Raw genomic sequence first — 20,703 nt, 5'->3', positions numbered from 1 at the left:
AGCCAATCAAAGTCTTCTGCAGTACGCGGGGCCTTACAGTCGAAAACACCATCCCAGATCAATGCAGTATCGGTTGGCTGCAAAAATCCTGGGCAGCCAGTCACGATGGCCAGGCGCAAGGAATCGCGTGCTTTATCTTCGTAATCTTTATCTAGAGCTGCGGTGTATTTCTTTTTTTTGGCAAAAGCTTCTTCACACCTTTTAAGTCCCCAGGGAAGACTGAGATGACGCCAATCAGTCCAATCATCAAAGCGCATGAAATCTGAGGGAATGACGGTCTCGAGGGTTTTATTGCATATTAGATGGTGCAAGGCTCTCCCGCATGCAAGAGCTCTTTGGCGTGCCGAATGACTGAGCAGGGCATCATCATAAAAGCACGCCGCGAAAGTTTGTAGCAATCGTGCGTGTGTAGCTGGTATGTCGACCATCTGGTGGATGGATTTGATGGTCGGCAGCAGCCAAGCAGCCGAAGTGATCATCTCTGGATCTGCAGAAGTGTTGAATATCCACTTCATCGATCGTGCCACGGACAGCGTCTTCTGACTCTCCATGAACTTTCCAGGGCCGTGTGATGAATACGTCTCCTTGCTCTTTTTCCATCCTGCGACTCCGACTTGGACGCGCCTCCCGATGAAGCAAAGGAATACTGAAGTAGGGGTTTGAAAGGGACATTGCGGGGATTTTAAGGAGGCGAAGACAATGAATGTGTAAAAACATAAGCCGAACGCCATCAACACGATAATAGTGAGTGCCGCAGTTCCTTGACGGTCCCATACGAAGGCTGAGAGAGCGATCCCAAATAGAAAGAACGAGATTTGTAGTAACATAAGAAATGATAGCAGTACATCGTGGAAGTGCCATGCTTCCAAACCGTCTAACTTTTCTTGTCTGTCCTCTCCACGAGCGTTTAATTTGTAATGGCTGAGCCACTGTTTACCGAGGACAGCCCCAAAAGCGGCCAGAAGGTTGAGTGACAATGCAACGTATGCCAAGGTCTGAAACCACATAGTATTTGGCGAATTTGCTGCTGAGACAGCGAGAGGTGAGATGGCGGTATTGGATGATGTGTTCTGAACGAGCTGCCACAACAAGGGGATCGTGGGGTTGCGTTGCATGGCAATAATAAAGGCGGTATTGACACCGGAGAAGAGACCAGACTACGATTTTGTTAGCCAAATACATGCTCCAAAAGCGTTCGGTAGCTTACAGAAATGAGTATGATGTCCATGTCGCTGTTGTTCCGCTCTAGAAACTCACGATCGTACTCTGTTGCAGCCTGTTTATAAGACGTCCAGAACCTGTCGATTATGAACTCATTGTTCTGTGGTGACCCCTGAAATTCATGAGTCGAGTGGTGTACGGATACACCATTCTGGACATGGTCGCTTGCGTAGCACGGTGAGATGATGCCTTTTAAGCTAGACGCCTTCGCTTACACATGGTCATTTTGCAAGGAGTCTTGCTGCAGGGTTGTGGCCATCAGCACGGGAAAATCGCGTTTTTATCACCAAGCGCTGGTAGAACAGTGTGCAAAACCAGGATGGAGACGAAGGCCGCTGAGTGGTTTGCAAAAGCAGCATGCACATAAATATGCTGCTGCTACGGCTCGGTAAGTTCAATAGTAGGCTGTAACGCGGTTTCAGATTGAAACATGAGGCTCAAGAACCAGACGGAAAAGAGCTCTTTTACGTCCTGGCGTAACTTTTCGCCTTTATCGACACTGTCAAGCGCTCTTCACATGCACCCATGACGTTCGGCCTCACAAAGAGCGACAGACCCGGTCAGAGAAGTTGCATTTATAAGGCCATGGGTCACCGAGTGTGCGGATCTTAGAAATGGGGCATCCAATGAGGACGGGAGCCCGTTCGAAAGATAAAGCCTGAGGCGCCCTAGGGTATCAGTCAACGTGTTTACTAGCGCCTGGGTGGATATTTTTGACGAGATACCATGCAGGTTCAGTCGCAGATGTTATGTGTCCGATACTCTAGGCCCTTGGCTATCATATAGATGAGCGGTAGGCGACCGATGCTTGTACAGTTCGTAGTCCAAATATAATATAAGTCCATCACCAGTCACTAGCATAAGTTCGGTCAGGAGACGTGTTCAATTTTACGCTGAACACCTTCACTCACACATAATTTCCGATGTCTTGGCTTCAGGCTCTGACAGTACCACTAGAGGAGATGCGAGGGCTGCTGAGTGTTGGTAAAACTTGTCACACGTGACATATATTCAGTTTGCTGTTGCAGCTCCGCGTCGGTAGATGTGACAGGCCGTAGTTTCGAACTAGATCGATACTACCTTGGCAATGCCACAGCCGCCAGAAACGGACAGACTCACTTGCCAGGGCCCAGAAAAATTCTTTCAAGATTCCACCCACGTATTGGTGTGGCCGAGCGCTCTCCAAACGGCCTCGTGGCGTTTAGCATCACAAAGACTTCGACTTCGACAAAGAAATCACATTTTATGAGGCTATGTAGTATGACTCCTGGTTGAATAGGGTGTCCGGGTCCCTGATATTCCTCGGGAATATGGATCTAGGCAAACATGAGGCATCCAACGAGGATAGAGACAAAGGGCCTTCAATCATCGTTCGAAAGAGAAAGGCCATCGATGCTGTTCACTACCTCCTGAGGGTTTGACCTGCTGTTTGGATGCGTGAAATTAGGGTCCTTTCCATCAGTCACGATGGACCGGAAATGTAGTGACTCACATACAGTGTTCCATGGTTCACTTCTTGAGACAAGTCGTGCATGATACATGAAATATGTATTGATACGATAGAACGCATGGCTTTGGACGTAGTTACTACGATCAGGCGAGAAAATTCTAGTGGATTGTCAAGAACGAGTGCTGGATCCAGCAAGGTTTCTAATGGACCTCCCCTAAACACAATATCCGCATATATAACCCCGCAGCCCTTCTCTTCCTTTCTTTCGGGAAACCAGTACTACTATACTTGTGACCCCACCTTTGCGAGACGAACTTGGTTGCCAGTGGCAGTGCCAGTAAGCTGATTTCCTCAACATGTTGGCGATTTATCGTTCTCAATATAATGTACAGGGTGACTCGAGCTAAATCCATTTCTGCCGACGTGGTGGTTGTGGTTTGCCTTCCCAGTTTTGCCTCAACAACGTTGAGCTGGTGGCCTGGCAAGATGAAGGGGAAGAGGTGAGCTTTCTCTTAGAAACGACCATCAAACATGATCTGATGATCGCAGTCTTATATTATCATATAGGCTCTTTCCTTGTGAAAGTTTTGGGTCCTTCGAGTTATTCTCCAAGGCACCGGAACTTATTCGGTACGTCACCCGTTTCTTTGTTTTTGATCTATTGCTCAGTAGTTCTGGCAGACGGCGTTGATTACGGGCCCCGGGCCCATTCCATACTCCATGATCACCTGGCCTGCGCGGTTTGCTGAGATGCATACATGTACTCGCCTAAGAACTCATCGGGATGATTGCGGTGTTGTGTGGTCCAAATCGATTCTGTTAGTGTCTCAAATTAAATAACCCAGGACGAAAGTCTCAGTCTCTTGACCGAGCCTACGTATCACTTGTCAAGTCGTGTTATGTAGTAGTTACGTTGAATTGAAATAGTTGACTCATCGCATCCGTGATAAGAACGCCACTAGCTTCCAAGGTTAACGTTGAACAAAATAAATTATTTAATTCCAATCACACGTAGAAACGATTTCAACTTCAATGAATTTCATCTGTCTGTCATGATTACAAATATCCTCTCCTCCACTCCACTCCAAAAATCCAATCGTGGCGCCCTCTTCTGTCCGCGCACCTCCACAAAACTAAGGTAACAAACCACCAAAGTCTACGTAAAGGGGAGAACAGAAGGACACAATGTTGATGCAAGGGGGAATGTGATAAGTGATAAGAAAAACCAAGGGGAGAAATATGACAAAAAGATATCCAACGAGCGTGTGTAGCCGCAGCGGGGAATCTATGATCATGAACGGTGACGGTGCAAGGGAAATGAAGAAAAAAAGTTCTGCGAGTTCAAATGGCTTGGAACAGGATTATGGATTGGGAAACATGGGGGGTTCAATAAGAGAACCATCAACGGGCGCTAATGGGAAGACACATATCAAGCGGGTAAGGAAGTAGGCGGTCGTCTTCTTTGCATCCTTGCGTATACGCAGGGAAGCTCAGAAGCGACGTGAAGAGAAATAGCGTCCGTACAATACATAAGGGGAGGCAAGTGTGTGATCTTCATCGACGGCGTGACGAGTCGCAGATATACTCGAAATGCGATGCGATCAAGGAATGCAAAGTGACTGCGGCGTAGGGCATGAATGCGAGATGTTGGAATTGAACCCGTCGTGATGAAAGACGTAAAAGCAAACCAGTGCAAGTTGACCTGGCGTGCCCTCACCGTGACGTTTCGACCTCGTAACCCGCGAGATGACCCAACCGGACTTGTAAAACCGCGACAGACCATCTATTGACACCATATCCAACAGCGACCGAGCTACACCTGCACCTTCCCTCCACCCCCATTCTCGGTCGCACTCGGGGCGTGCCCTGCACATGAAAACAAACCAAGAGGAAGTATGATGCGATTACCAGGCGTCTTCCCTACCACGAGGACGGGGCTGAGCCACAGCAGGAGCAGGAGCAGCTGCCTGCTGCTGACGCGTGTGAGAACGAAGCCTATAAAGAAAGTTAGGACCGTAGCAAGGCAAAAGATTGAAAGAAATGTGACGGGCACCTACATCCTGTCGCTTGCACGGTGTTCTTCTTCCTCTTGAACGACCTTTCGCCTGCCAGTAGCGGCCTTTTGGCTGGTGCTGGCGCCGTCGTCTTGGGCGCCACGCTGCACAGACCAGTCGAAGACGTAGTCATACTGGAAGCCCTCGCGAACGAAAAGGTCGCGGAAGAGCTTGCGGAGGTAAGAATAATCAGGCTTGTCATCAAAGCGAAGTGCGCGAGTGTAGTTCAAGAAAATGCCGAACTCGTTGGGGAAGCCGCGGCAAAGGATATCGGTGGGAGTAGTCATCTTCTTCTCCATGATCCTGTCATATTTCTGCTTCTTAGTAGCAGCCTTGAGTCCCTGCCAAGGAAGGGCGCCGCGTAAGAAGTACATCAGGACGTAGGCGAGTGACTCAAGGTCATCGCGACGAGCCTGCTCAACCCCCAAATGGGTGTTGATTGAGGTGTAGCGAGCGGTACCGGTCAAGTTCTTATTTTCCCTGTAGGGAATGTGCAAGTGGGTCTTTGGGTCACGGAATTTCTTCGCGAGACCAAAGTCGATGACATTAACTTGATTGCCACGCTTGCCTATGCCCATGAGAAAGTTGTCTGGCTTGATATCCCGGTGAATGAAGTTGCGTGAGTGGATGTACTCGATACGGGATATCTGTGGCGATACAGTGGCGGGTCAGTCCTCGCAGACAGTGACTACGGTGAGATTTACTCACGAGTTGGTCGGCAAGGAGCAAGACAGTCTTGAGGGTGAATTTGCGGTTGCAAAAATTGAAAAGGTCTTCTAAAGAGGGTCCAAGAAGGTCCAAGACCATGGCATTGTAATCGCACTCGGTGCCAAACCAGCGCACGAAAGGAACACCGACACCGCCGGCAAGGGTTTTGTATACCTTTGACTCATACTCGAGCTGGGGGTGCTTTGCCTTTACTGACTCAAGTTTGATAGCGACCTCCTCGCCAGAGATGATGTTGATCCCGAGATAGATATCACCTGTTGTAATGAGTAAAAACGGGAGCATATAAGGATGTTGTGAACTGACCGAAGGAACCTGAGCCAATCTTCTTGCCGAGCCTGTATTTCCCACCGACACGAAGGTCAAGTCGGTGTGCTGAGCTGTCTGCCATTGTTCGTTACGAGGGTGTAAGATGGAACGGGGACTGATGAAAAGAAGTCGAGTGAGTATGGGAGTTTAATGGAGACTAGAAGAAAATGAGAAGCAGATTAAATAGTGAAGAAGGGCAGGTTATAGTGTGTTCCGGGTCGTGGCAATTACGGTTGTATCGGAGGTGGCTGACGTTGAACTAGGAAGTGCGGGAAACACATGGGAGAGCTAATCGCTTATGAAAAGGAAAGAAAAGAAAGGGCTCCGAGGGTTCTTGATGGTGATAGGGAACTAGACAAGCTATCCAGGCTTTCAACTTGAGCTGGTGTAATGTCAAGGCCAACGTGGGAGCCTCGAGGCCGCTCATTATAGCGACCAAACGACATGGGAATTTACTTGAAAAACAGTTAAACTAGACAACTCACCGTAAGTCTTGGGCTGAACTTTGAAGACTACTGTGACGGTGATAGTTTGAGAGAGATAAGAACGCAACAGAGCTACGTAGAGGAGAGAAAACAAACAAGTGGAGGTCCGTGGGAACCGGAGTTTAAATTGGTCAGAGGTCCAACTCGGCTGCCTTACTTCGAACATCCATTGTCGTTGCCCCAGTACCCTTGACCCCCAAATACGGTGAGCTACCCGTGTGCCGTACGGTGGTGTGCATAGAACAATGATCATTCAGGTTGCTGTAATATCCTTGTGATCAAGCTTAAAGCCGTTTGTTCTACTTGATCCATTTCATCACAGTGTGACGACTCATATACTACGTGTGCAATTAGCATAGCTATTCTTTTTCTTTCTCAGCAGAAGCAGAACGCCGTCCCATGCCAGCGTGATACGTGACGGTGTATTACAGCAATGTACACCAAGTCAGATCTGACACGACCCTACGTTTGATTGTACCTTTCCCCGTCGTGTGATATGCCCTTGTAGCAGCTCTTCACCACAGTTCGGATGTGATAATATAATACGCTAGACTATGTAGTCCTTTAGCTAAACGTGTAATATCACTAGGGTAAATGATCTTGTTGCACTTTGATCTCGGAATGGCTTCCTTTTATGGCTGCCATATCAATTTTGATTGTCGAGTGGTCCACGGCTGAGACTCCCAGCGCCATCTTTCTCCTCAACCGCATCGACAGTACTTTTCGACAAAGTCCCTATCTTCCGCCTAGGATCCTCCAGTCATTCATTTTACTCTCTAAATCTCTCTCTTTCAATCGCAACACTCGTTTTGTGCGACTAGCAATCGAATTTGTATAGCAACCATAGACTATCGCCTCTTCTTGTCCGCAAAAGATTATAGTAAAACATGGCATACCGCCAGCAAGATCCCTACTATGATTCTGCACAGAGTGCGCCAATTCACCCAGGTTTTCCCCCTCCAGCGCCTACGATCCATAACCAACAATACCCTGCCCATGACAACCAATGGGACGACAGACCAGGGTCTCCCAAATCCGTCCAGAGTAGCCAATTTCATGGTTCTCAGGTGCACCTCAATCCCCAGTACGAGATGAGTCAGGTCTACTCTCCCCCCGTTCCCTCAATGCCGTACCATGCATACCAACCAGACTACCCTCCCGTTCCCGTACGCCCTGGCCCACTCAGAGAAATGAGCACAGGATACTCTGTAGCCAAGGAGAAACTCATGAAACGTCGCTCTGTCCGGCATGTCGAACTTCAGAATGGTAATTTGGTCCTCGATGTCGCAGTCCCCACGCACATTGTGCCAAAGGGCATGAGCAGCGCTGAGGAAATGACCACAATGCGATACACTGCCGCCACATGCGACCCCGACGAATTTATGCGCAGGAAATACTCTCTCAGGCCCTATCTCTATGGCCGCCACACTGAGCTGTTCATAGTTATGACCATGTACAATGAAGATGAAGTACTTTTTGTGAAGACTATGAATGCGTAAGTTCCGTCCGCGGACGTCGGGATATGTGCCTGATCTATTTTCAGCGTTATCAAGAACATTGCCCACCTTTGTGGTCGGACGAGATCGAGAACATGGGGCCCCGAGGGCTGGAAGAAGGTTGTTGTATGTGTCGTCTCAGATGGACGCAGCAAAGTCAACAAGCGAACGCTTCAAGTGCTCACTCTTGTGAGCTTACTCGCTTTTGGTTGAATTAGTTGCTTATCATCCGTCCATAGATGGGTTGTTATCAAGAGGGTATCGCTAAGGATTCGGTGGGAGGAAAGGACGTGACCGCTCACATCTTCGAGTGAGTAGATCGAGTGGTGAGGTAAATCTTGGTTAAATTCATGACCTGCAGATATACTTCAAACGTGGTCGTAACGGAGACTGGGGAGGTGTCTACCGGGCACTGCCCAGTTCAGATTATCTTCTGCTTGAAAGAGCAGAACAAGAAGAAGCTTAACAGCCACCGCTGGTTCTTTAATGCTTTTGGTCCATTGATCAACCCGAATGGTAGGCGCACTCTCCCATGAGGGATTTTTAACACTGACTCCATACATAGTCTGTGTTCTCCTGGACGTTGGTACCAAGCCCACCAGCACGTCGATCTACGAGTTGTGGAAATGTGAGTGGATATCGTTCGTTCTATATTTTACCTGATGACACTTTCTAGGCTTCGATAAACACTCTAATGTTGGAGGAGCGTGTGGAGAGTGCGTCAAATTCATCGTCCTGTGCTTCGTTTTATTGAATTCTTCTGTCAAGGATCTGTGTCGACACCGGCAGAGCTTGCTCACTGCTCCTGACGAGTCCTCTAGCTGCTTCTCAGAACTTTGAGGTAATGTTGTTGCAGCTCTGGTTTCACCCATCTATTTTGACATGGCATGGCAGTATAAAATGTCTAATATCCTCGATAAACCTCTCGAGGTAGGCGGATTGTTATTGGCTATACGATCAACATCCTAATCTACCAAAAGAGTGTGTTCGGTTACATTAGCGTGCTTCCTGGTGCATTTAGCGCCTACAGATACAAGGCCCTCCTGAACGGTCCTGATGGCAAGGGTCCCCTTGCCTCGTATTTCAAGGGAGAGGCTATGCATGGCGGAGGTGCTGACGGTGCTGGACTCTTTGGTATGAGATATGCTTCCTTCGATTTCTTGTCCCACCAACGGTTGTTGCAGAGCGAAACATGTACTTGGCCGAGGATCGTATTCTGTGCTTTGAAATTGTCACCAAGAAACGGGAAAGCTGGATGTAGGTTAAATATCACCTTTCACGCTGCACGGTTCCCTCAACGTGCTCGATAGCCTCAGATACGTCAAGAGTGCCAAGGCTGCTACTGATGTCCCCACAACTGTGAGTAAAGATTAGTTTTTGGTGATGTGTTTTTTTACATATTTTCCAAGGTTCCCGAATTCATTTCTCAGCGTCGCCGATGGCTGAACGGGTCTCTGTTCGCTTCCTTCCATTCGACGATATTCTTTTACAGGATCTGGACGTCTGGGCAAAATCCAATTCGTATGCTTGTACTCCAGGTGCGTACGCACGGAGATTCATCATACCGCATGACTAATAAGAATACATGTAGATCGAGTTCATTTACAATGCAGTCCAACTGATATTCACGTGGACGTCACTTGCGAACTTTTACCTGGCTTTCTACTTTGTCAGTAGTCCCTCACCCTTATACATCGATGAGTCTGATATAAGTCGTCGTAGTTGGTTTCATCGGCAACTACGTCCACAGATGGTGCTTTCAACTTCCTGAGCCAAGGAGCAGGACAAGATGTTTTCCAGATTTTCCTGAAAGTAATGAACAAATCCTTTATAAACGGGCAAACGTCTAAAGTGTCATTCAGCTTTACATCGGCCTTTTGTTCGTCGTCACCGTCTGTTCGCTAGGAAACCGGCCACAGGTATGTACTTCGACCCATGACAGACAATTTGCAAAGGTTAACTCCATTCTTGCTAGGGTTCCAAATGGATTTATGCGCTCTGCATGGTACTTTTCGGCATCTGTAATATTATCACACTCTGGTGCGCCGGATGGACGGTGTACCTTGCTGTACCTCATTCCGTCGCTGGATGGAAGGACTTCCCTCAGTGAGTATTTTAGTGGTCAGTATGTTTGGTCTGGTGGTTTATTGTTTCCGACTAGGCTCGTTGCTACGAACCAAGCCCTTCGGGAGATCGTCATCTCGCTCGCTGCTACGTATGGCTTGTACTTCTTCTCGTCGTTCATGCACTTGGAGCCATGGCACATGTTCACTTCGTTCATCCAGTACATGTTCCTGCTTCCGAGTTGTGAGTATCTGTGTCATTTATCTTGGTAATCGCAACGCTAATGTTATCATCGTAGATGTTAATATCTTGAGTATGGGCGTTTTCTATTGTATATGGAGATTAAATTGATCTTCTTGGTCGACAGTGATGTATGCCATGTGTAACTTGCACGATGTTACTTGGTAAGAGTGATTCCACTAATTCCTTACCTCCAACCTGACGATATGTTCAGGGGAACCAAGGGAGACAATGGCTCTGCGAAGGATCTTGGCGGAGCTAAGAAGGTCAAAGGCGAGAATGGCAAGTACATGATGGAAGTCGAGATCCCCACTGCCCGCGAAGACGTCGACCGCATGTGGGCAGCATCCCGCTCAGCCCTCAAGATCAAAGCTCCTGAAGAGAAATCTCACCGTGATGCTGCTACAAAGCAAGCCGACCACGACCGGAACAGTCGTACTAACGTTGTACTTGCGTGGGTGGGGACGAACACGTAAGTCGATCCGCGTACATTGTTTTGTTTGAGTTTTCGTTGATATAGACTTTTAATTGATAGCTTGATGATTGTTGTGTTCACTTCGCAAGCATTCTTGACTTGGGTGAACACTCACTTTGCGACATCCCAGGGCTCGAATTTCAACCCTTATTTGAGCTTCCTGTTTATCGCGCTGTAAGTATCCTTCATTGATACGGAGTCATCCTTGCTAACCCCAACACAGTGCTGCCCTATCAGCAGTCCGATTCATGGGATCCCTACTCTATCTCATCTTCCGATTGTTTGGGCACTGAGATATTGCTTGAATACCCCGTAGAATGTACTTTAGTCAAGAGTTGATCTCTTCTTGGGCGTCATTCCTTTTGAACAATGGCAACATCCTTTTAGTCACGGTCCTTTGCTGTAATTCTGCGCGCATGTAATTTACCACTTGATCTGTCGTTTCTGTCCTGGACCTTGTGCTATGCTGGGCTACGGTATCATAGTCATGAGGCGACTCTGATATGCACAAGATATGTATCTTGTCGGGTGTTGAATAACATTGTGACACCAAGACGGTAGGTGGCCCTACCATAGGCACACTCATTAGTACTTATCTTGACTAGCTTAGCGCGCATGTGGAACAGATTATTCATTGAATCTGCATCCGTATTCGGACCCCCTCCTATCCCCATACGAATCCCATCCAAGTCATTGCACAGGCTCTCAGGAACCTTCCCGCTCGTTCGCTCTCATCGGTTGACCGTGATTTCCCCGCCGGTCTCGGATCATTGGTATCAAATTTGCAAAACTCTACACTTGCTCTACGCTCTGCTGCAATCAGATGGTGTATCGCCAGATATCCACTTCAGTGTAGATCAGTGATGTGATAAACATCACGAAGCTCACCTTGTGTTCTGATTACCTGGCAACTTAAATCAGTGAGGCAGCGCTTTTTCATTTCCCGAGGGGGGACTGGTTTGCAATTCTGTCATCAATACCTGTGCAAGATAATCAGACAACATCCGATAATCACCGTTGCCCAGATTGTAGACCAATGATCAGCTTCGATCGTGACGAGTGTTGATGTAGGGAAGGTCCGATTTCCGCTGTCCTTTAAGCATGCTAGTGCGTCTGGATCCCGGATTGGTTCCACGGTAGATGGGGGATAGGTATATAACGGTGCATGGATGAATTTCAGGGCCGCTTTCATAGCGCTGACGACGCGATCCCCCAACCTGAGATAGTTTTATAGGTGAGTATAGAACGTATATATTGGTGGTGTTGTGATGATCACTAAAGTTCCGAGGGTAGACCAACATGGAAGCTGAGCTATCCATTCTGTTCGACGATGTACGCATCCTTCAGATGGGGAGGATGTTCCAATGTGAGCACTAGTTTTTGGGTCGCGCGAGTCGACACCCGGGTGCTAAACTTCATTCCTAGTGGCAGCAACATTCGTTGTCTTGTACGATCATGGTGAATTTCTCTCGCAATACCTGAAAGTGCTCTATCTGATACACCTCGACTTAGTGCTCTGTTGTCAGCAAGAAGTAATTTTAATTGCTCCTCAACTGAGAATAGTTAATTCACATATCTACGAATAGGTGGACTTGATTTGGGTATGTCTTCTCGGTGGCTTGTGGAAGCCACGCCTCAGTGAACATGGTCCTTCAGAACAGATCAAAGTCTCTTGTGTCATACCTCTACTTTACGGTCAGTGATACTATAACTCGCTGATTGACCAGGCGTTTGATGCTGTAACTCCTGCCAATAGACCCGCTACTTGGGGGATGCTATCTCAATGTAAGCGAGATGTTATGTGGAAAAAATACATATTCATCATGATCTTTCTTCCAGAATTAGTGCAATATGTTCGGCCTCATCTTTTCGGTCTTGGTTGGTGTTACTGACGATCGTACGATAGTATTTATGGGCTCGACATTTTCAGTCAATGTAAGACAATTGATACTGTCCTACAACATATGACACTAACAAGTTCCTATTAGACGTAAGTCCACGCGAACCAACTTGCATGTCCGATCTATATCCACTTGCTAATCAACGACACTATTTGCGTTAGTTGTGCGTAGTCTTCTGCAGACACTCCTTTCAAAGCTGATATTATATTCAGGCCGTATTCTATTTCACTTCCAATCCTACGGGCCTTTTGTGCCAGTATGGGCCACACAAAGTACACCGCTTCGTCCATATCCACAGAAAAGTACTGATGGAATCACTAGCGATCATGCAACTGCGCATTTACGCTATGTATCGCAAGTCCAATAAAATTCTGGCGTTCACGGGAGTCTTCTTTGTGCTCGAAATTGCAGCCATTTGCACGGTCCTGGCGCTAAACTTCGATCACTCCTTAACATACACCAATGAAGCCATACCCGGGCTTCTCAACATGTGCGCAACGTCGACTATCAATAGAAGCTTCACGGCCATCTACGTGCCTATCTTTTGTTTCGAGCTTCTACTTTTCGTCCTTGCCATATTCGTTGTGCTCAAGCATATGAAGAACACCCGTACAATTGCTGGGAAGAGACTTCACAACACAATGGCAACACTGGTCAAGTACAACACGATCTACTTCTTCGTGTAAGCGTTATCATGTCATTTTTTTCGTTGTTCACTCAACTCTCTTATGCTTAATAGTGAAATGGCCGGATGTGGCATCGCCACGACGTTGTATCTTGGTCTTCCGGTAATGTGGTTCTTGACGATTCACCCTTCAGGTCATTTAAGCTGTTCCATTTAGTCAATTTACCTGGAGATCACAAATTCAGTGCTTATTGCAACTACGATCATCCTTGGGAGCCGACTCGTGCTTGGCACGCGTAATTTCTATTCTGACCCATCCGTGGAAGATGGTTCGGGCCTGAGCCACGGGACCAGTCTGAGCCCTACATTCACCCAACCTTCATCATTTGGGTCACTATCCAGTCATATAGAGATGTCGATGATCAGTGGCAAGGGCCATACAAGTGATGACGCTGTATAAAGAGCTTATTGTTTGATCCCTAATGATCGTGCCGTTTACGCGTGCCTGCATGCTTTCCTTCTTATTCAACAACGTAGAGCAATTACTTCAACAAAATATCAATATGCTATGATCAATTGCCATTTGCTTACAACATGTGTAAATACCAAAGAGCACATTATTTCCTGTTCGACGCCCAGTGACAGTGTTCGCCGTCTTCTTTGCTAGTAGTGGTAGTTCTCAGCTCAAAACCACCATCAGCCACAAGACCCGATTCAACATCACGCTACTAGTTCGTAAGAAGCTGGTCCACGGAACCATGAGCAGCTGGGATGAGTGAGTACTCTAACCAACTCCTTGAGATCATTGCACTGGTCGACGCATCCAGAGAGAGTCCGCTTCAATGATTTCATCAAACTTCGCCTGAGTGATGAGCTGCTCATCAACCATGGCACAGTAACTCTTGTAACCAAACCTGTACAGTTGTTGGTGATCGAGGTCTTCTGAAATTTGATCTGATTGGCAAGGAGAATGACCTGGGCTCTCTGTGCACGATAAAACGTTCCCACAGGGCCTGGTTTCGGATGGTTGTATCTTTGCGCATCACAACAGGCGCGTAGCAGTTGTAGTTGCTAGCTTGATCCATCAGGTGCACGATTTGAACCACTAGTCCATCGTCTTTCGTGCCGTTCAGCCATTAGAGGACATGGCGGTCAGCATGTATCTCGAGTCCTGCAGCATATAGTGTGACCTCGTGAATACTGAGGAAGCGAGGAGCTGACATTTCTGCAGCGGAACATAAATGAGTGAATGAGATCAGATTACATCATTTTGTCTGTTGTTGATAAAGCAATAGTTACGTCTAACTTCTCTCGCTTTCCTTGCAGTCGCCTATATCCTGTGTGTTACAGTGGCCACATTCAGAGATGATCTAGGAGTTCAACTTACTCCGAATGTATGCAACAGTGTAGGTGCTCCTTTCCCCGATCACGTCGGTTACAGCTCTATGAACGTGACTGAGTTGGACCGCATTGACATTGCCCTAGGTAAATGTAAAGGAGGAGTCAAGCAGATCTTAGCACCGTCGCGCCGTAGCGGGTCCGGTCCGTCCGTCTTTCCAGTGCAGCCTAATAGAAGGAACGATGATCTTCATTCGTAAAGGGCTGTCCAGGGGAAACAAAACACAGCCTGGTGCCAGGTCTGAGGCGATGCTAATCAACGGGTTGACTAAGTTATCAGTTGTCTGGCAAACTCCTTTGTGGTGTCAGTTTGATGTTGGGAATAAGGACCTGATCATTGATAGTAGTGAAGGGGAGTACCGTCAGATTGGTGGAAGCTTTCAATTCGAAGACTGAAAAATCCAGAACAAACACGGTGTTCACGTGCACTGATGGCAGATGCGCATCACGGCCAAATATAAGTTGAACTTGACATTACATCAGAGTGACATAAGATCATCATACACACGCAAGCCTGGGTCTCAAGGTTAATGATATACATATATGATACCCAACTTGATTGACGATCCAGCACAATGTCAAAGCTCATCCTAGTGGCAGGTGCTACAGGCAAACAAGGTCGAGCTCTCATCAAGTCTCTTCAACCCACCTCGGAGTCGGATGACATACCATTTCGAGTGCTGGCTCTCACTAGGTCGGCTTCCAGTTCGACCGCACAGCGCTTAGCCCAGGAAAGACACGTACAAGTGGTGGAGGGAGACATCGACTCGCCAGAGTCAATACGGAAAGTCTACGAAGATGCAAAAGGTTCAGGTGGAATCTGGGGTGTCTTCTGCGTTCTGGCGTACCCCGGGCTTGGTGCGAACGCAGACGGGGAGGAGCGACAGGGAAAGGTGCAGTCATTTTAAACATTTTATTGCACAAGCATATTTATACTGGAATACAACAGTTCATGGCGGATCTAGCGCTCGAATATGGGGTGTCAGTATACATTTACTCGAGCGCCGAACGTGGTGGCGAACAGAGCGATGAGACGGAGAAACTGTCGGGTCGTGCCAAAGTACTTGCAGAGCGGCATGTCCAGGCCCTCGGTGAGAGGGGACTCCCATGGACGTAAGCCTCTCAAATTTGAAACTAGACGTAACTGACTTTTATGTTTCAGGATATTGCGCCCAGGCTTCTTCCTAGATAACTACGACGACTTCATTGGTTCTATTGCCGTGGGTGTGTTGACTCGTGGACTCAAAGAGGACACCAAAGTTGGGGTGATTGTGAGTTCATCCTGTATATGTTTATATCCTGCTCTAAACCCCACCTAGGACGCGAAAGATATAGGTCATGTTGCCGCTGCCGTGTTCAAGGTAAAGCATTTTAGACAGGAAAAGCATTAACAGCGACTGACAGTTCCTTGGAAGAACCCCGAGAAATACAAACACCAGATACTCGTGGTTATTGGGGATGTACTCACCATGTCTGAGCAACATGCGTGCTACAAGCGCGCAACAGGTCGAAACCTTCCCTCCATTCCTGGATTTTTAGCTGCTATCCTTTTAGCGTTGAATAAATCAACACAAGAATTGTGAGTTTGCAGCTGTTTCCCTTTTGACGTCAGCTTGAATGTCATTCAGGGTTCAACATTTTGAAAACATCCACACGGCACGGACAACTGGGCAACATGAGCATTTTGAATCACAACTAAATTTATGCCGTGAAGCCTATCCTCAAATCAAGACTGTCTACGACTGGGCCGTCGAGCAACAGGAGAACCAAGGCCAACCAGAAAATGCGGCAGAATGGAACAAGGTATCGTTGTGGCGGCTCATACTAGGAAAACTATAAAACATCGTTGCGAACATGTCGAGTGCTTATACACATTCATGCTTCACTACTCGCTTACGATCGCTTCTATATCTTCCCATGAACTCTTATTAAAGTAGCGCTTGGAACAATTGGAAAATGATCTAGAGCAATTCAAATGGTGTCTGGTAAACCCGTATAAACCCGGAGGTGACTGACTCAAAGCGAATTCTTCTTCTTGGGGCCACTATGTTTGCCTGGATAGCACCAGCATGCCCGATCATAAGCCAGAGCGAGTGCTCACAGATATTGTGCAAGGAGAACTTGAGAAAGAATACATTGTACGCAAGTTCGGGATACTGCAACTGGGATGCCTGCCATGGTCAGCCAGTCCTCTTAGGTGGAGATACGAGTGTTAATCGCATACAGCAAGAAGTTAACAAACGTTGCAGAGCGTTGTGGTATCAACAGTAGGGATTCACAGACGATATGAACAATCACAAGACAAGGCTTCTTGCTTGAGGTTTTACACCGAAAACCAGTAATACGCTGCATGAAAGGGTATCGGGTATATGAACATACAATCTCGAGCAGGTCCATCCGCACAACTTGAAGATCATACAACAACACCCCACACGGCATCGGCCTTGCTATCGCTGTGGTTTCGTACCAAGTGAATGAGCTGCAAATAGATAGAAGTGAGCATGGACCCACAAGCAGATTAATAAATATACATACGGCGGTGCGGTAAGTCAGAATCATTCGATTCCGACTTCCAGAACAACTCTTACAGGTTACTCGAATTGGACAAGATTCCATATCATCCACCGTAGTCGAATTCGGGTCTCGTCCGAGAACTTGGGAGAGATTATGTATTCGCTTGAAGCATCCGCCTGCTTCCAGAACAGTGCAATTCCATGGGTACATCTCGAAGGCTTCGATTGCTGCTTTCTCGTAAACTTCTACTAGTGACATCCTTCTACCGAGCGCCGTTGTTTCCATTGGAAGTTGGACCCACGGTTTGTCAAGTGTCTTAGCGCGTAGGCAAGAGTGGGCGAGCGCTGATGGATAAGTGACATGCGATCGACAATTGGAGCAGCGGAATACCAAAGCGGCGAGTTTGAGAGGATCGACATCATTATCGATGCCGCCCAGCTGCGCGCGAACTAGATCTGCAAGTTGCCGAGTGACATGGCTGTTCCAGGCTAACAACAATTGGGGTAGACGAAGGGTAAGTGCGTCTACAAAAGCTTCCGCCAACAAAACCTCAGGGACATCTATCATGCATCGAACTTCCGAGAGTAGACAGATGTCTATCGCTTGAGGAAAGACCTTCAAGTTATTGTTCTTATTGTTTTTGAATGTCTTCGTCATATCGCTTACAACAACGGCAAGATTTTTGAAGCAGTCTTGGAGGAGGACAGTAAGCCTTCGAGCTCTTTTGATTTCCAGAAAATTCTGAAGCCTCAGTAGAGAAACCTGACATGCTTTGGAGATGTGTGAGGCTTCGTACAGAGATAAAGGGTACGTTATACACGTACAAGAATCAGTCAACTCTTGGTCTTGTCTGACGACAAGGTTGTCAAATTCTTTTAATGCCGAGGCGTCCGACCGCAGCGATTCAAGCTCATCTCCCAATCCGAGGCTCTCGAGTTTTTCAACGACACTGAAAACAAGTAAGTTTTGGACATATACCTTTAGTCAAGATAACATACTCTCTTTTCCTCTGGTCTACCAGCTCTTTGCGACGCTGGTCAGCTACTTCAGCCTCCCAGATGCGACACAAAGCTACGTGCTAAGACCGCGTCAATAACGCATTGGGAAGACTACCAGGAATATCATACGATACCTGGTAGATTTCCTGCGTGACTTTCTCGCGATGGATTATTAGGTCGTTCAAAAATAGGCTATCCTTCACAAATGTGTACTGCATGTTGAGTTTGTTGACATCGGCGTGCGAAGCCACAGTGAGCGGCTTTCTGTAGGTATTATCTGTGTGCCTAACGCAAGGCCCAGCAGAACTTATGACTGACATGGGTATGAGCTGGCCGGCATCGAGGCAGTTCAACTGATCAACAAACAAAGGAAGCCCGCCTCGACAGATGAGCCTATAAATCATGAGAAGCATGAATAACGCGAACTTTACAAATGCCTACATGTCATCTGTGCAACCGTTACAGCAACGGATGCGCAACTCCCATTGAATTACATCGCACGACGAGTAACACCACTGGGAGTGACATAAGTGATCCGGACATTTATTGAGAAAGGACTGGACATGCATGACAGTACGGCCAGAACAGCAGGTTTGCATATGCGGGTTCAGAAAGGTACGATGGGCACTGAGGTAGCCGGTCGATGCGTTTCAAGGCTCCTGTCCATATTGACTTTGCTTTGCGACGACTAAGCAGAAACAAACGAAAGTGTTTGGATACCCGAGTGAGATATACAAGGTCCAGTGGGTGAAGATACCAGAAAATCTAGCAGGACAAGAGGTGAACAAGCCGAGAACACCGGTAGCCGACTCGAGCACATGCATACCTCGAAAAGCACGTCAAGAGGGAGCCCAAAAACCACAGGTTTGTCCACCATTGTGAATGCAGAAGTTGGTTAACAAGCTTTTTAGCGGCATCCGCCTGGCCGGCCAGACTCAAGTTGCCTAACATTATGGAGCAAAGTTAAAATAGAATGTTGATTGCCACAATATTGTCATCATGTTTATATAATCACGTAAGTATGGCACGGGTCCACGGAAAGATCTTACAGACTTACACCTTCTTACCGGTTTGTTCATCATGGCTGTTCAAGAAACTCCTGTATCACGACGACTAAAGACAGTCAAACATATTATCATAGTGTGCTCGGGAAAAGGCGGTGTCGGAAAATCCTCCGTGTCCGCCCAGCTTGCGCTCAGCCTCCATGCATCTTCTCCCACTGCTCGGGTCGGGGTTCTCGATGTCGATCTTACCGGCCCGTCGATACCTCGCATGCTTGGCCTGGATGGACATGGTGTGCACCAGAGCAGCGATGGATGGGTACCTGTGTATGCAGATGCGCTCGGGGATGGTGAACCCAGACTTGCGTGTATGAGCGTTGGATTTTTATTGAAGAAGAAGGGGGATTCAGTAGTCTGGAGAGGGCCAAAGAAGAACGCTATGATTAGGCAATTTCTGAGCGATGTCAGGTGGGGAGAGCTTGATTACCTTGTCGTGGACACCCCTCCAGGTTAGATATCCTACGGTGTGACGAGGGCATCTCGAACTGATGAGTCAATGTGTAGGAACATCTGATGAGCACCTGTCACTAATCGAACATCTTGCACCGGTACATTCACGGCTGTCTGCCGTCATTGTCACAACGCCACAGGCTGTTGCACTACTTGATGCTATGAAATGCCTATCGTTTACTCGGGCTGTCACACTTCCTGTCCTTGGACTTATCGAGAACATGAGTGGATATGTGTGCCCTTGCTGTGGAGATGTTAGCAATGTATTCTCTACAGGTGGAGGTGCAGAAATGGCGAGAAGAGAAGGGGTGCCGTTCCTTGGTAGTATGCCTATCGACACGGAGCTGGTCACATTGTTGGATGCTGCCGAGTCCACAGATCTAAGCGCTGCTGACGGCCAACACGATGAAGATAGCGAAGTTCGTTCATTTGGGGTTTTACAACGGTATCAGAAGACGTCTTCTGCGAAAATTCTGAGTGCCGTTGTGGAGAACCTCATATCGGCGCTGCCCTTGGTAGAACATGCGTCAACGAGCAGCTCTGCTTAAGTAGTCTCAAGGGTACGTCATTAAACCATATCTGCTGCTTCTTACACATCCTATGCAGGTACACACCCAATCGTAAATCAACACATATACCGTTGATGATGTATCCTTAGAATGTGTCCCTCTTGCGCGTACTGACACGGCTTTCAGCTCGGAGGAAGCGTTCGAATCTATTCAGATAAGTGTCTGATCAGAGAAGCGTCAACAGCGAAGCATACTTATCGAACCATACCAGCATACCTTCTAAGTATCCTGATGTAGGGAGGCAGACCACATGATGTTGAAGTCCTTCACACGACGGGTTAGACCACAGGCTATTTTAACTCGTGCTGCACCAGCAAATCAATTGGCTCTTTCGATCTCCCGAGCTCCGCAACTATATCTAAATGGATACACTATAATAAAAAGCTTGTTGCGATCCTGCTCGGTTCATTTCAAGTTAAAGCGAAAAGGTAAAATACAGTAGTACGTACTACCAGTCATATGATATCGTCAGAATCAGAACCTCCGTCATCGTATGACTCGAATTTCGATCTTGAAGTGATACCAAGGGTCCGACACAGCCATGACCTGGCTATAACCAGCCGTGAGGGCTCACCTCTCCTACATGCGAATGTCGAAGATCAGCCCTGCAAATCCATCAATTTCGGTATGTTTTTTGGACTACATACTTTAGATTCCACGAAACTTC

At 47.4% G+C, this 20,703-nt stretch overlaps 7 protein-coding genes across 7 annotated transcripts; 4 read left to right on the top strand and 3 right to left on the bottom strand.

The window, feature by feature from the left end:
* Positions 1-926: 926 nt before the first annotated feature.
* On the bottom strand, positions 927-1,300 carry HD556DRAFT_1208335 (uncharacterized protein; the record flags this gene model as incomplete). The annotated part of the gene is made up of 2 exons (XM_041296518.1): positions 927-1,157; positions 1,208-1,300. Coding segments are annotated over 2 exons (324 nt in total), but the record flags the coding sequence as incomplete, so codon positions are not given.
* A 3,424-nt stretch (positions 1,301-4,724) lies between these two features.
* HD556DRAFT_1237330 (kinase-like protein) lies at positions 4,725-5,842 on the bottom strand (the record flags this gene model as incomplete). The annotated part of the gene is made up of 3 exons (XM_041297889.1): positions 4,725-5,372; positions 5,434-5,708; positions 5,758-5,842. 3 exons carry the CDS (start codon positions 5,840-5,842, stop codon positions 4,725-4,727), a joined length of 1,008 nt encoding a protein of 335 aa, XP_041160153.1.
* A 1,290-nt stretch (positions 5,843-7,132) lies between these two features.
* On the top strand, positions 7,133-10,813 carry HD556DRAFT_1443232 (glycosyltransferase family 2 protein; the record flags this gene model as incomplete). Its single annotated transcript, XM_041306572.1, has 22 exons — positions 7,133-7,740; positions 7,789-7,930; positions 7,981-8,051; positions 8,103-8,257; positions 8,307-8,369; positions 8,418-8,457; positions 8,510-8,582; positions 8,636-8,671; positions 8,722-8,875; positions 8,926-8,998; positions 9,052-9,100; positions 9,151-9,279; positions 9,333-9,410; positions 9,464-9,553; positions 9,604-9,660; positions 9,717-9,847; positions 9,903-10,048; positions 10,104-10,118; positions 10,173-10,209; positions 10,260-10,517; positions 10,581-10,694; positions 10,744-10,813. 22 exons carry the CDS (start codon positions 7,133-7,135, stop codon positions 10,811-10,813), a joined length of 2,589 nt encoding a protein of 862 aa, XP_041160152.1.
* Positions 10,814-11,819: 1,006 nt separating this feature from the next.
* HD556DRAFT_1443231 (uncharacterized protein) lies at positions 11,820-13,506 on the top strand (the record flags this gene model as incomplete). The annotated part of the gene is made up of 10 exons (XM_041306571.1): positions 11,820-11,886; positions 11,946-11,978; positions 12,033-12,052; positions 12,107-12,215; positions 12,277-12,305; positions 12,366-12,417; positions 12,634-12,693; positions 12,743-13,103; positions 13,161-13,209; positions 13,264-13,506. 10 exons carry the CDS (start codon positions 11,820-11,822, stop codon positions 13,504-13,506), a joined length of 1,023 nt encoding a protein of 340 aa, XP_041160151.1.
* Positions 13,507-14,913: 1,407 nt separating this feature from the next.
* Positions 14,914-16,492, top strand: HD556DRAFT_1371862 (NAD(P)-binding protein). Its single transcript, XM_041302969.1, has 6 exons — positions 14,914-15,337; positions 15,394-15,557; positions 15,607-15,715; positions 15,764-15,805; positions 15,860-16,023; positions 16,073-16,492. The coding sequence occupies exons 1-6, from the start codon at positions 15,020-15,022 to the stop codon at positions 16,281-16,283; spliced, it is 1,008 nt and encodes a 335-aa protein (XP_041160150.1). The 5' UTR covers positions 14,914-15,019; the 3' UTR covers positions 16,284-16,492.
* On the bottom strand, positions 16,484-18,943 carry HD556DRAFT_1371859 (uncharacterized protein). The gene is made up of 9 exons (XM_041302968.1): positions 18,783-18,943; positions 18,524-18,721; positions 18,398-18,471; positions 18,275-18,349; positions 18,091-18,220; positions 17,957-18,036; positions 17,783-17,907; positions 16,980-17,728; positions 16,484-16,923 (listed from the first exon to the last, which is right to left on the bottom strand). The coding sequence occupies exons 1-9, from the start codon at positions 18,831-18,833 to the stop codon at positions 16,858-16,860; spliced, it is 1,548 nt and encodes a 515-aa protein (XP_041160149.1). The 5' UTR covers positions 18,834-18,943; the 3' UTR covers positions 16,484-16,857.
* Positions 18,944-18,991: 48 nt separating this feature from the next.
* Positions 18,992-20,508, top strand: HD556DRAFT_1371848 (P-loop containing nucleoside triphosphate hydrolase protein). Its single transcript, XM_041302967.1, has 3 exons — positions 18,992-19,466; positions 19,522-20,027; positions 20,074-20,508. The coding sequence occupies exons 1-2, from the start codon at positions 19,037-19,039 to the stop codon at positions 20,013-20,015; spliced, it is 924 nt and encodes a 307-aa protein (XP_041160148.1). The 5' UTR covers positions 18,992-19,036; the 3' UTR covers positions 20,016-20,027; positions 20,074-20,508.
* Positions 20,509-20,703: the final 195 nt, after the last annotated feature.

This window comes from Suillus plorans, assembly GCF_016647745.1.
Source record: "Suillus plorans strain S12 chromosome Unknown HD556scaffold_28, whole genome shotgun sequence".
NCBI classification, from domain to species: domain Eukaryota; kingdom Fungi; phylum Basidiomycota; class Agaricomycetes; order Boletales; family Suillaceae; genus Suillus; species Suillus plorans.
Note: the sequence above shows the minus strand (reverse complement) of the source record. Positions and strands in the feature narration are given on the sequence as shown.